The 14,417-nt window shown below is 46.6% G+C and overlaps 1 protein-coding gene across 1 annotated transcript in view; it reads left to right on the top strand.

Moving 5' to 3' along the window:
- LOC108937103 (extended synaptotagmin-2-like) overlaps positions 1 to 14,417 on the top strand; it is a 39,182-nt gene that overhangs the window by 22,416 nt on the left and 2,349 nt on the right. The window contains exons 8-20 of the mRNA XM_018756866.2: positions 887 to 942; positions 4,291 to 4,411; positions 4,951 to 5,127; positions 5,542 to 5,624; positions 6,497 to 6,545; positions 6,884 to 6,973; positions 7,058 to 7,153; positions 10,163 to 10,237; positions 10,857 to 10,943; positions 11,881 to 12,030; positions 12,288 to 12,718; positions 12,914 to 13,012; positions 14,220 to 14,351. Of these exons, the coding sequence (XP_018612382.1) occupies positions 887 to 942; positions 4,291 to 4,411; positions 4,951 to 5,127; positions 5,542 to 5,624; positions 6,497 to 6,545; positions 6,884 to 6,973; positions 7,058 to 7,153; positions 10,163 to 10,237; positions 10,857 to 10,943; positions 11,881 to 12,030; positions 12,288 to 12,718; positions 12,914 to 13,012; positions 14,220 to 14,351 (1,646 nt within the window). The remainder of the gene's footprint in view (positions 1 to 886; positions 943 to 4,290; positions 4,412 to 4,950; positions 5,128 to 5,541; positions 5,625 to 6,496; positions 6,546 to 6,883; positions 6,974 to 7,057; positions 7,154 to 10,162; positions 10,238 to 10,856; positions 10,944 to 11,880; positions 12,031 to 12,287; positions 12,719 to 12,913; positions 13,013 to 14,219; positions 14,352 to 14,417) is intronic.

Here is a 14,417-nt window from a genome sequence, read left to right as displayed (position 1 = left end):
CCTCTTCGGTTACCTGATGGTTACCTCGATTTACCACCTTGTCTGACCCGGTTTCACCAACCTCATTTCCCAATTTTCAGGCAGATTTTTCTGCATAGTGAGAACATCAACCTTAACCGTGCATTCAGTAAACTCAGGAACCAGCTGAGTTACATGATTAAAATGTGGTAAAAAGGGCCCCCAGGCAGGCCACTTGTGATTAGACGTGCTGCACCTCTCCAGTGGATCACCTGATGATTCCATTTCAGCCCCACCCCAGAGCAGTGGTTAGAAGGTGGAGGCCGTAGCACCCGTGGGCGGGTGGTTGGGTCGCGACCTTGTTGCCAGGGCAACCGAGACACATAGGTATGTACCACACATGCCAAGGGTGGGGGGGGCTTCAACAAACAAGGTAAAGATTATTAGAGTGGAGTCCTGCTGCTCACATTCATTCTGGTGTGGGGTTGGTACCGTGGTATCTTGTCGAGGTAAAAAGAAGCAGTGAAACGATCAAGGAAGCGCTTCCGGCAGCTCCGTTTGACCCCTGCATGTCCAGCGGGCAGAGACACGGTCCAGGTCCGGTCCAGTACGGTCGGTCTCCTGCTCCCTGGTCCATCCACGTTCCTATGTGAAACGCAGGCCGCCCGACGAAGCTGACGCTGATCCCACGCTGCGTTCCCCACACTCACGTCAATGTATTAATTGACCAACATGTCCACTCGAACCCGTGTCGCAAAACTGTTTCGCTGATCTTGGAGTCCCTCATCACAAGGGTGCGAGGCCCAGGGTTTCTGGTGGTCGCCGTGTGCTGATTACCGTGATACGACCGCAATGTGTTGGTAATTGTTACTGTTACTGATGTGGAGCAGAGGGACTTCATGGGTTCAGTCGCTGTTCTTTCTTTCAGTTTCTCGACATCAACTGGACGGGCCTCACAAACATGCTGGACATTCCTGGATTGGAGTAAGTAGCGCATCACAATCATCATTCATCTTTGTCATCATCATCTTCACTTAGCTTTTCATGTGTTTTCTTTTTTTAAAAAAAAAAAAAAGCATGGCCTCTTATCGTCCTTTATGGTGCAAATACAGTAAACAGGGTAGCATCGTTGTGCTTGTTGTTCTTATTATCCTGTCAAGCACTAGCAGGGGGCATAGCGGTGAGAGTCATTACCTTGCAGTTGAAAAAACATGGTTCGGGTTGCACCTGCTGCTGTTGCACCCTTGAATAAGGTATTATTTACCCTGAATTTGTACAGTAAAAACTGTCAGATGAATTGATACATGTTATAATGTACATGAACGTTATATTCCACGTGGAACTTTGATGCAGCAGTGTTTCGAGGTTCCTGATTCTTCCCTTGCCACAGTGCCATTTCGCTCACGAGTTTTGCATGATTGTGAAGTGGGCGGGGTCACTGTCAACCTGTCGCTTATCCGATTGGGTGATTACTGGCCGACGCCCCTTCCGGAGGTCCTGAGCCCCCCCCCCCCCCCCCTTTTTTCGTAGAGAGTTCTGCCCATAGAGCTTCCTGGACCGAGACCAGATCCAAATACAAGTCCACGCTCATTATTCGTTGTGTGTTTCCTTTAATGACAGCCTGCCGTCACCGGAGGCTCATCGCCCATTACATCTGTCCCAAATAAGTCCAGTGTGTTTTGTCGGGCTTTACATTCCTGGCACCCTGCCACCTCTACCCACCCCAAACACACGCACACTCACTCCAACAATATGCAGCGTGTCGCTGTCAGGCGGCTCTGGTAGCGATCGGCTCATGTTCCGCAGGGTCGCATTGTGCCCAGAGCCATCATCTAGAAGCTGGAGGTCCAGGGTTCGAATACCCGCCCCTGCTGTCGTACCCTAGATCAAGCTACTAATCCTGAATTGATGGAGAAAAAAAATTACCCTGCTGTATAAATAGGTAAATCACTGTAAGTAGAATCGTGTGTAAACTTAAACATTGTAATTCACATTGGAGAAAAGTGTCAGATGAATAAATAATAAAAATAGTACCATTCTGTTCCCTATTGTATTGCAAAACATGGTACTGAATGCAGTGTTTGTCACTTTTTTTTTTTTTCCTCCTTCCCCCTGTATTAAATCGCTCAGGTTTCCACCAACGTTGGAGTTCTGTCAACACACACTTTTCATGTGATCCGCGAGCCTGTGTTTACGGTCGCCTGTGGCTGGGCGTGTTCCTCCGTGCGGAAAAGCTGCCGATCAGGTTCTGCTGTTCACCCGGGGATCGTCAAGCTCTGCCCATGACCGATTACCCTCCCCGATCCCTGCTACTCTTAGTCTTAAGCGCAGATCCTCCCCTGTGCTTGGACTGGATGCAGGTCAATCATAACATGGGAGTGGGCGGAGCCTAAAACCAATATGATGGGTGGTTTGGGTTGGTCTCATTTACATTATTTATTTAGCAGATGCTTTTCTCAAGAGTGATGTATGATGTTAAGCTATTTACCCGTTTATACAGCGGAGTGGCTCTACTGGAGCAGTTTAGCGTAAGTACCTCGCTCAAGGGTGCTACAGCAGGTGATTGGGTTTGAACCTTGAACCCGTGGGTTCACTGGCAGTAGCTCTAATGGCTTCACCACCACCAGTCCCCTAGTGTCCTATACAGCAACAATACACTCCATATCACCGCCTCTCCTCAATTTCACTTGGTCTGGCCTGGATTAGGACTCAACAGCAGGAAGCAGCAATTCTTCCCCTTTGAAAAATCCCATTTTAAAAATGAACAGTCAGCTGAGCGAAGTACGAATGGAAGCGGGTGGCAGATATGGTTCTAACAAACATCACTAAGCCTGATAATAGCCACACTTATTTTCTGTGACAATTTTATACTTGCATTTTCTGCTGGCTACAGCAGTTGCACTTCCCGGGACTTGAACCTATGACCTTCTTTGTCGCAGTCCCAGATGCTGCGGCGCAACCAGCTGCCGTGCTTCGGCCGTCTCTCCCTCGTCGCAGCAGGGAACTTTCATAGCTGCGGAGGTGGAAATATCTGTAACAGAGCAGCACTTGTGTCTGTGGTGCACCCCCCGCCCCCACCCCCACCCCCACCCCCCAAGCTGCTGTTGGTTTGAGAGTCACACAGCTTCACACTTCGGCTCGCTGGTTCCCCCTGTTGGCTGGTGGGGAAATGGACTTATTTTGAACATGGTAATTCTGGAAACTGCAATACGTAACAGTATATTTTATTGCTTAAATTATTGTTTTTATCATTCTTTTCTTTTATCAGTTTTTTCTTGCTTTTGTGAGGAATTGATTAGAGCCAGAAAATAATTGTTTCTGCAGAAGTAACCATGATGCCCTGTGTACAGAAAGGTACCATGTGACAGTCTGGCCACTAACAGCAGCCACTCCCCCCCCCCCCCCACTTCATGGTTAACAGCTTATCAGGCAAGTGAAGGTCAGGGGTTGGATGGAGGGGGTTGGTGGGGCATGAAGGACACCTCCCCTGCCACCCAAACAACTTCGAATAGAAAGAAGACAAATCCTCTGGATGTCCCACCAAGTCTGGTTCTTTACCGGCCTTCCCCCCCCCCCCATCACTTGTGATATGGTGTGATCAAAGGAACAGGCACCCGTGGGGTCTTCACCAGACAGCAGAGGGAACCTGCCATGCAGTTAAGCAGTTAAAGGTGTTACCAAAAAATTCTACTCCCTCTGTCCCTCAGAGCTGCTGAATCCCAACTAGCATTGAAGTAGGGTCTCAAACCCATCTCTTTCAGACCCATTTCTCTTCTCATCTCCTAACAGCTCCATAAATGAGTCCAACACCATCTGCTACGATTATCTGTGTATTTCCTATTCGGATGTCACTTCTATAGGTGGCTACTTGAGGGATGTGAACCAACGACATGGTGGTGTCAAACACAGAAGCTGAGCGTACACAGTCCTCTGTCTGTGTCTAAAGCTCTTCATCTGTTGCTGATACACTTCTGCTTACCGTGATTCGCTCATGAGTTTGGTGGGAAGCGCCCGACAAATTAATAAATGTAAAAGAGACGGAACGGAGGAGATGCCCGTTATATCACGGAGGGAACGAAGGCGGAATCGTCAGCCCGTCGGATGCGTCCCGAGCAGAAACGGGAGTTTTCCGCATTCTCCCCATGCGAGTCTGCATGTCTCCGTATCTCCGTATCTGTCTCTGTGTCTCTGCCTGCCTTGTGTCCCCTGCATATCTCTGCAAGTGTCCACCTCTGGATGCACAGACCATGTAGATACTGAGCAAAATACTGTAGTAGCGCAACACATACTAATGGACTGTTCCTTGTATCCCTCTCCCCATACACACACCAGCTCCCTGTGTGACGGTCTTATCCAGGACATCATCTACAGCTGCCTGGTCCTACCAAACCGCATCACAATCCCCCTTGTTGAGCAGAAGGACCTGGAGCAGCTGCGCTTCCCCATGCCCTTGGTATGTCAGGGAGAGCCTCCACGTGTGTATGTGGAAAACGGTCGCATCCCACCGGTGCTCTCCTCTCTCTGGGGATCTTATCATTTTTGCTCTGTTCAATCCAGTATATTACTTTTTAGTGGATTTAAAATGTGCTGATGCATATGAAATATGTATAATGTGTATATTTACAAGAGTGAGTCTAGAAGTATTTGCAAAAACTTGCCTTTTATGGGATAATCAATACTGAGGATATGTCTCTTTTTTTTCTTTTTTTATTTTTTTAAAAACACCCTTGTATATACCGTAGCATTATTATAAGGACTTCACCTTTATCAAATGCCCACAGTTATACTTCATAAATCTTTAAATATCATTTTCTAAGGACTGACAGAACAGTAGTGAGTGGGTTTACAGCCCAAATCCCAGGTAATCAAAGGTTTCAGGGGTTTAACTGAAAGGGAAAATTTCCGTTCACCGTCTTTTCGGGTTGGAAACCAGTGGAGTGTTTTGCTTTGTTGTCCCCAGTTGTGCACTAACTAGTTGCTCTGTCCAATCAGGGTGTCCTCAGAATCCACTTTGTGGAGGCCCAGGATCTGGAGGGGAAGGACACGTACCTGGGGGGGCTCATCAAGGGGAAGTCGGACCCCTACGGTGTCATCCAGGTCGGCAACCAGCTCTTCCAGAGCAAGACCATCAATGACAACCTCAACCCCAAGTGGAACGAGGTCTACGAGGTATGAACGCAACCAGCGAAGTCTCTTTTAATATCCCACTGAAAGTGTTTCTTAAAAAAGAAAAATTGCTAAATACACACACTCTCACACATTGACTGAAGCCGCTTGTCCTGATCGGGAGGGTGCGGCGAACCGGAGCCTAACCCGGCAAAACAGGGCATGGGGCTGGAGGGTGAGGGTACACACCCGGGGGGGACACCAGTCCATCGCAAGGTACCCCAAGTGGGACTCAAACCCCAGACCCACCAGAGAGCAGGCACAGGCCAAACCTGCTGCGCCATCGTGCCCCCCAACTGCTAAATACTTTGTGCAAATTTAACACTACTGTACTTGTTAAAGGAGCGTGAAGTGTGTAACGGTGGTGTGTGTGTGTGTGTGTGTGCGTGCATGTGTGTCTGCATGCGTTTCTGTCAGGTCCTGGTGTACGATTGCAAGGGGCAGCAGCTGGACATTGAACTCTATGACGAAGACCCCGACAAAGACGATTTTCTCGGAAGGTCGGTCAGATTCTCCAGTCTGGGTCTGGGGTCCACTTTGGGCGGGGATGGGGAATGGAGCGGGATGCGGGGCGCATGTAGAGTTGAGGTCGAACATCCGTTTGTATCTCGGAGACTGTGCACAAGTCCACTCACTACATCAGTCTATAAAATTGTAGTAACACGGCTCAATCTGTCCGTTTATTCATGGGTTAGGTTCTACTAAAATACAGTATGAGATAAATATCCCATAAACTGGCAATAAGACATTTATTTTTTCTACATTTATAAACTGCTCGTACAGCGCAGGGCCTCAGGCTATATTTATTGTGTTGTTCTGCTTTACACCCTTGAGACGGTGTCGCGTTGCTTCTGCGCATTTCCTCCGGGTGCTCTGGTTTCCTCCCACAGTCCACATGACATGCTGTTCACGTTCCCCCATAGTGTGTAAGAGAGAGAGTGTGTTCCACTGATGTATGGATGAGTGACCCATCCTAAGTAGTGTATCTAGCAGTGTAAGTCACCACGGTGAATAAGGTGCATCAGCTGATAACACTCCTAGAGTTCATTGGAAGTTGCTTTGGAGAAAAGTGTTTGCTAAATAAATGAATGTAAATGTAAAATCAAACAGTGAAGAAAATTCAGTTAAAACTAAACTGGGGAATGTTTGCATTTTCAAACAAAAATGTGTAACTGATGTGTGTAATACAAAATACAACAGTAAGGTGTATATTTCACAGCTGATGAGGGGTACTGGGTCCTGTTAGTATGACCGGAAGTGCAAACGGGCATTCCGGGTGTGTGCGCAATAGGACACACGCCGTCGAACTGAGACAGCAGGTGATGTGTCACCTCAAGCATCTCCTCCTCATTCTTCCTCCTCTTTACTGCAGTCTGTCGATTAACATGGAGGAGCTTCAAAAAATGCAGAAGGTGGATGGGGTAAGTGGGTCGCGCCATAACACCCTTCTCACAGATGTCTACCTGGTGTGTGTGTGTGTGCGTGCGTGCGCGCGCGCGCACGTTGGGGGCAGCAGGAGGACTCATCCTTGACAAACCACAGCGCAAACATTCTGTGGTATTCCATTACCCTTACATTTTGTCCATTTGCACAGTTGGGTGTTGCGTCTAGACCCCTTGTCTTAATACGCCGTCCAACAGGTGGCCAGTTAGCTGTCGGTTCTCATCCCTGACTGGAACTTGTCCTGTGCCGTGATGCGGAATGTGTCCCTCGTCTGTCCGGTGACAGGCTCTGTGGTCTGTAAACGATCTTTCCCTAGTGGTTCGTGCTGGAGGAGGCCGTCACTGGGAAGTTGCACCTGAGGCTGGAGTGGCTGTCCCTGCTGTCGAGTCCTGAGAAGCTGGAGGAGGTAGGAGCCGTGCCCTGTACGTGTTCGGCCGCTCGCCCGCAAGGCCGTCGCTTGACCTGCCGCGCTCATCCCTCACCTTCCCAGGCGCTGATCAGCACGAGGGCGGACCAGACCAAGGCCAGTCCGGTGCTGTCCTCCGCTGTGCTCCTGGTGTACTTGGACTCAGCCAAGAACCTGCCGGTAGGTACGGGTACGGGTGCGGGCACGGCCGGGCTACCCGTCCTGGTCGCGGTGAGCAAGATCCGAGATCCGACATCCAACCCCACGCTGAGAACCTGCATCCTCTTCTTTCTCCGTCTTTCCTCCCAAGAGGGTCTTCGAAGGGAACTTTGAGTGCGGAGACTCGAGAGGAAGGCGCGGATCGGGCCTTGTCTTTTGTGAGAACTCTCCGTCGCTCTGTAGAACGTTATTTGTGAGTCCCTGGAGCGATGTGTTCTAGCCTCCCAAGGATGGCATGAATAGGCGTTGCCACGGCAACCCAGGCCGCATTCCTGGATGCCAGAAAGCGTGGCGATTGTCTCGGCTGCACGATTCCCAAGCTTGACATTCTTGCGAACATAATACTGAGTACTTACCCTGGCGCCAAAGGCCGCTTCGTTCATGTTGTTTAAAGCATGACGGCGTGTTGCTGCGTTTTCCGTCAAGGTCATATAACTAACGTTTTACAGCGGATTCCAGGCCAAAGAAGACTTATTTAGATTTTTTTTATTGTATTATAATATGATAAAAATTTAATAATTTAAATTAATTTTCAATAACACTTATTTGAAGTGTTAACTATTAATTCTGGATTTTTATTCAGGTGTTTTAGACACCCTCATGATGCTTAGTCCCCCTGCATTAATGAGGAATTGTCATGCGCGCTGGCTTGTTGGGAGAAAGAAACCTTGTGTTAAACATAAACGCAAGTGGTCTAGATGCTCCACCAGACTGTGGCTGGAACATCTCATTTTTTATTATTCAGTGGAACTTTTCCCAGATTTTTCTACCGTAACTTTTCCCCCAGAAATTTTAAATGTGTATTTATTAGCTGATGATTTCCTCCAAAGCCACTTACAACATTAATCAACTTATAATTATAAAAGGCTTTTGTGTAGTATGTTTCACACCTAGTTCCCGTAGTGAGTATTACACTTCACTTCCTCACCAAGAAAATTAATGGAAATTAATAAATTACTTGCCATTAATTTATTTAGCTGATGCTTTTCTCAGAAGCATCTTTCAATGTACAGTACAGTAGATGGAACGCTCAGTGTTAGTCATCATGACCAAACGTTGGCCCTCAAAAATAATATAGTAAAGTTGATGGGGTGGTCATCGTGATGAGTCACATATGTCATAACGCAAGGATCGCCGGTGTAAATTTATTTTTGCTTATGCAGTCAGTGTTCTCCCTATTCCTGGCATCTCCTCCTCTCCAGGTGATGTTCTGTCCCAATGACCCAGTGAACCCCGATCTACTGTAAAAGCCACGCACCCCCAAGCATATGATCAGACATCAGGTTTCCTTTATGATGCTGAAATGGTCTCTCCAGGGTGGACAGTTTGCTCCACTTCTTCTAACCTGATTGTCTCCTTTCTGCTCAGAAGCAGATTTTGTCTCCTCTCATGAACACTCGGTCCCGGATGTCTGGTCGCTGCCCGTTTTTGGGTTTTCCGATTCCCGATTGAATCCTTCATGCCGGTGCCTTGTAACAGTGCTTTAACAGCATGCTCACGTTAACCCGATGTGTCCGTTCTCCTCTTCCCGCCAAAGCGGAACCCCTTAGAGTTCAGCTATGATGGTATGAAGCGAAGCGCTGTGCATAAGGCCTTCAAGGTAACGTCTCCGCATGCCGGCTGTCGGTCCACCCAAAGGCGCTCGTACTTTGCTTCTGCTCTGCATCATTGTCTGGTACTCAGTTTGTCTCGTGCTGCCCTCAAGGAAGCGAGATGCCCACCCAGTGCATGACAGCTTTTGCAGCTGGATGTCCGCATATGTGCCGCACATCGGTCATTTGCCGCATTGCCTCTTGTCTGTACACCTTGTGGTATAAAAGGACATTCGTGAGCTAAAGTTGCCTCCCCTTGTCATCGCAAACCCACGGATGTTCCATATCTGTAGGGAAAAAAAAAAAAAAGAAAATCCGTGTCCTTTACATCAGATTGTCTAACTTCTGCATGCAAATAATAGCAAGAGAATTAAGGGTATTGACTTTAAATAATTTTATTAACTGCCCTGTGTTCTGTTTAGCAATGTACTCTGCATTACCATGGGAAAGTCCATTGCTCTACCTACTTCTCAGCAGTGACTGGTAGGGTACTTCCTAAATACTGGTGTCCCATATTTAGCTGGCTTCTCATGTTACAAATGGTAAAACAATAAATTTTCAAAGATACAAATATTTTCCATCTTATTTTTAAATGAGTTTTTTTTTTTTTAAATTTATCTGTATTCATGGATTTTTCTGTTGCAAAATGAGCGCCACCTGTATTTACCTGCCGAGTCCATAGGTGGCAGTAAAGCGCACCTAAACAGAATAGGAGCGTGGAACTGAGTTCAGAATGGGAGTAATGGGCTCAATTCAACACTTCCTTGGTGTTAAGTTTTTTCTAAGTGTTGGTATCAAGATGAGGACCGTTTCCCATGTCAATCAATCAGTGAGCAGTCAGGATTGAATACAAGTTCCCATCATGTTGGTGATAATTAGTATGGTCTCCATTTTTTATGGAGCTCTAAACTAAGAAAAAATAAAGTAAGTTTTATTTTATTTTAATTAAAGCTTTTTCTGAAGTTTTTACAGACCTTAAAGCATAACTAAATCAAGAGACTGGTATAGCTCGGCTTTGATTGTGGCTACAGTGACTTTGGATCTATGATAAATCGAGTTGTGAACAGACTTCCTTTCCCATTTGTGTTCGTAAGATATCGCAGGTGTATTTTTGAGTGATATGAACAAGTAAATATGAATGGGATATCGATGTTGCCAACATCTGTGTGGCCACCTGGGACACCGAGCCCAGACACTGCTGAAGTATGGACCACACACAGCTGCTCCACTGTATGACCACATGTGGTTGCTCTGCTTCGCTCACCGTGCACCGTGCCGCATGTCCCCCCATGTACCTCAGTGGATGCATCGGTTCTCCACCCAACACCCAGTTCATGATTCTCCAACCATGGTGTCCAACCGTGTCTTCTCTTTACAGTCGGGCAAGAAGTTGACCAGTGATCCGAGCCCATATGTACAGTTCATCTTGGGCCAGAAGAAGTTTGACAGCAAGGCGAGTTCAAACGTCTCTTACTGTCAAATCCTCATCCTCACCTCCAACGTCTGCTCCCATGAGCCTGCTGAGTCTGAAATATTCATAATCAGATCTCTTTCTCTGTTCATAACTGCTATGTGCAATCGCTATGTCTTCCAGAATTAATTCTAAAGGCAGCAAATAGATTAACAAGAGTGAATTGTTACATGAGTTTAGTTTTAGTCGTCTTTAGTTTTGTTATTCGTTAGTTTAGCTGACATCTTTCTCCAAAGTGACTTACGATGATATACTCATTTATCCAACTGGGTAATTTGTATTGTATCAATTCAGGGTAAGTGCCTTGCTCGATGGTAGGACAGACAGAGGTTGGATCCAAACCCAGGACCAAGTGCAGGATAGCAGCTCTGACCCTATGCCACCTGCTGCCTCTGTGTATCGCTTCTTTTTTAATCATCGCAAACAGTCAGGAAAACCAGTTTTTCAAATGTCCACTGTGCCATTCTGATGGCAATAGGATGGTTGCTCCATGATCAGCTGACATATACTGTTATTATTAACAACAACATGAAACAAGCAGACACTGCACTAGTGCTGGTGATGCATCTGAATGGAACGGGTGCATTCCTTCTGCCGACAGATTCGCTACAAGACGATGGAGCCTGTTTGGGAGGAGTCCTTCATGTTCCTTGTCCCAAACCCCCGCAACCAGGAGCTTAAGGTTGAGGTATGTTCCCCATACAACACACTCTTGCAGCGACTCTTGTTGATCCACAGTGGTCTACCCTGGTCCATGTTATACTTCAGAGGCTGTAGTTGACCTGTCCCTGGTCTATATTTGCCCGTACTATGTTGTAGAAGTTCTAACTGATCCACACTGATCTACATCAGCCCTAACAACTAAACTGCAGCAGCCCTTGTTGACCCACAATGGCTTTTGATGACCAGTAAAGTCCCTCAAAGGCCATCGATGACCCACAATCACCTTTATGGCTCATACAACCCTGTTGAAGCCCCTTTTGACCCACGTTGGTGTACATTTGCTCATTCTATTCTGAAGTATCTTTTGTTAATCTGCAAAATTGTTCTGCTGTATCCCATTCTGTTCTTCAGCAACCTTTGTTGACCCGTCAGTCTACGTTGGCCCATACTATACTTCAAAGGTCCTTGTTGACCCACATTGAAGTAGCCTATACTGTCCTTCAGATGCCCTTCTTGACCCACACAATTGTTAAAAGGCTCTTGGCCTAGATTGGCTCATACTATCCTTGAGAGGTGCTGGTTGATCCACGTTAACTTTTACTGTACTTCAAAGGTCCTTGTTGAATGACACTGGTCTATACAGACCCATACTGTACTTCAGTAGCCCTTGTTGATCTGTATTGGCCAACATTTCTCCATATTATCTTTTAAAGGCCCTTGTTGACTTACACAGGTGTACGATGGCCCTTAATGCCCTGCAGTGTCCCTTGTTGGCCCTCACTGGATGTTCGTAGGCTATGCTATCTTTGAGTCCCTCGATGACCTACTCTTGCCCACTTTGTCTCCCGTTGCTAAGCTGTTACACACACTCCCCACCATGCTCATCCCAAATAAGGCAACCTTTTCTAAGAAAAAAACACAAAGTATGTAAACAAGATCACAATCCCTAATCCTGTCCTCAGGTGAAGGATGACAAGCACAAGTGCTCCTTGGGCACCATAACTTTGCCCCTGACCGAGCTACTGGAGGCAGAGAACATGACGCTCGAGCAGCGGTTCCCTTTGAAGAATTCTGGTCCCAGCAGCACCCTCAAGTTGAAGATGGGCCTCAGGGTGAGACTCAGATGTTTAACTGTTTCTTCATGGCTAAGGGATCAGGAGGAAAAACACAGCCTAGAACCTTATGTGGTCTGAATAATCTGAGTGCATGAGGTGAAATGTCTTCAGTACACTAAACAGCCTGTCATATGTGCTTTAAATCCAAAACACTGAGGTCCACAGTTGGAAAAAATTCACCTCTGAATATCTATATGTCAGCATTTTGTTATTGGAGGAACTTTTAATATGATGCTTGGGTGTGTTTGTTACAGATTCTCAGCCTTGAGAAGACTGGTTCATCAGACCAGCCATCATCCGTGCAGCTGAAGAAGGCGAGTGCAGACATCCCTGCCAGCTCTACCGCTGGTGTTTCTGCTGGCCCTTCAAGCAATCTTTCTAGCAGCTCCACCCCACGACCTCAGGTCTCAACCATCACCCAAGGTCCTGCCTCCACAATCTTGGGTCCTACCTCTGTCTCGTTCTCTGGCCCTACCCATGAGATGCCTCGCTCTGGCTCTGGACCCGCCCACCTCTATAGCCCTTCCAATCCTGGTAGCATGACCCACTTGAGCAGCATTGGGAAGAGCACCTCTAGTCTAGCTATCGGGGGTTCCCACAAGGAGTCCACACCGAGCATTGCCTCTGACATGTCCCTGCCCAATGCCACCCAGGAACTGCAGCAGAGGCTCCGGCAGATGCAGAAGTGAGTGCGCCACTTGGGTCATGGTGTGATCTCACTGGGTCTAAAGCAGAACAATGTTGTTTTTTCAAATCACTCTTCAGGATTTTTATATTCAATTCAGGGAAAGCGTTTAATTCTGAGTGTGTAAATGTGCAGTGTGCTCAGCCAGATATGGTACCATTTACTCCTTCTGCAACCCACCCGCTTTCCTTGCAGCGGATCCGCTTCTGGACCGTACTCCTTGGGACGGGTGAAGCTGACATTACGACACAGTGCCCAGAGGAACAAGCTCATCGTAGTGGTCCACTCGTGCCAGTCAGTATGACCCCGCGCCCCCGAGCGCTCGTGTGACATGTCTGATGGACCCAAGGTTTAGAACCATCAATTCTGCTCCAAACTTGTCCCCAACCTTGGCCATGAGCTCAATCCTGACCCCACATCGCTCCAGCAGAACATGTATCACAGGACTGTGTGCATTATAATCCAACAGTTTTGTGATCATCGCCCATTCCCCAGGAGGGAGTGGTGCTAAATGAGTGTGTTCCACAATAACAGCTCTGAGCGGAGGCTGCTGTTCATTAGTGGTGGTGTTAATTATTTTTTTCGGTTTGTTTTTCCATCGTCTGTCTGTGATCTCGCTCTAGTTCGCAACAGCAGATCCTCTCTTTCAATGTTCTCTGTGCTTTTTATGTTCAGCACTTTTTCAGTGTGTTCTGAAGCAGTGTGTCCTTGGCCAGCATGTGACCCCAACTACTTATCCTCAAACAGTCAAAGGAACTGAAAACTGAATTAACTGAAAGACTAGAATTTACATGAGCTGTCAGTCATTGTGATTTTTTTTTTTTCCAGTGAGTGCCAGATGAGTGATTCTAAATACCGCCGTAATGCTGATGAGGCTCAGGCAAGGGCCTGAACATTTGGAACTGTGCTTTCTCTTCTCAACACAAGCAGGGAAAATGCACTGTTTTTAAGTGAATAACAGAACATCAGTGGGTCACAGAAACAGTACAATGCAAAACTGAAAATGTATACAGATACAGAAAACAAGAGCAAGAAGTTACATTATTTCAAAAGTATCATCATGTACCGCTGTATAGTTTCAACTTTCGTCTGAATTATCATGCAGATACAACATAAATTTTTCTTGCGGAGACGAGTTAAACCTTTTGGTCACTCAGATGCTGTATTTATGAAGGGAATATCAGCTACAGACTATAAAAATAAAATACATTTCACTCATTCCATAGCTTCATCAACGGGGGGGGGAAAAAAAAAAAAAAACATTTTTCATGTGAATTAAGAAGTATGTAAGTTTTAAAAATTCAGTTTTATGGATATATGGACAGTTCCGATGTATAGAGAGTTCAGTTTTCTATTCCATTTTATATGTAGATAGATAGATTGATACACTTAGGTAAAAATTTTATTGATCGCAAAGGATCAGAATTATCTCTTGATTTTGAGAAAAAGATTGTCTAAGCTAAGAAAAACCCTGATGTGACATCATTGTCCCTCATTACAGGAACCTGATCGCGTTCAGTAAGGACGGCTCTGATCCCTACGTGCGTCTCTACCTGCTCCCGAACAAGAAGAGGTCGGGCAGGAGAAAAACGGGCACGGTGAAGAAGAACCAGAACCCGGTGTTTGATCAAACGTGAGTTCAGCAAACCCCCATACACCCAGTTCCTGAGTAAGACAAGAGTCTGGAAAGTTGGAGGAG

Source organism: Scleropages formosus, chromosome 9 (assembly GCF_900964775.1).
Source record: "Scleropages formosus chromosome 9, fSclFor1.1, whole genome shotgun sequence".
NCBI lineage: Eukaryota > Metazoa > Chordata > Actinopteri > Osteoglossiformes > Osteoglossidae > Scleropages > Scleropages formosus.
Note: the sequence above shows the minus strand (reverse complement) of the source record. Positions and strands in the feature narration are given on the sequence as shown.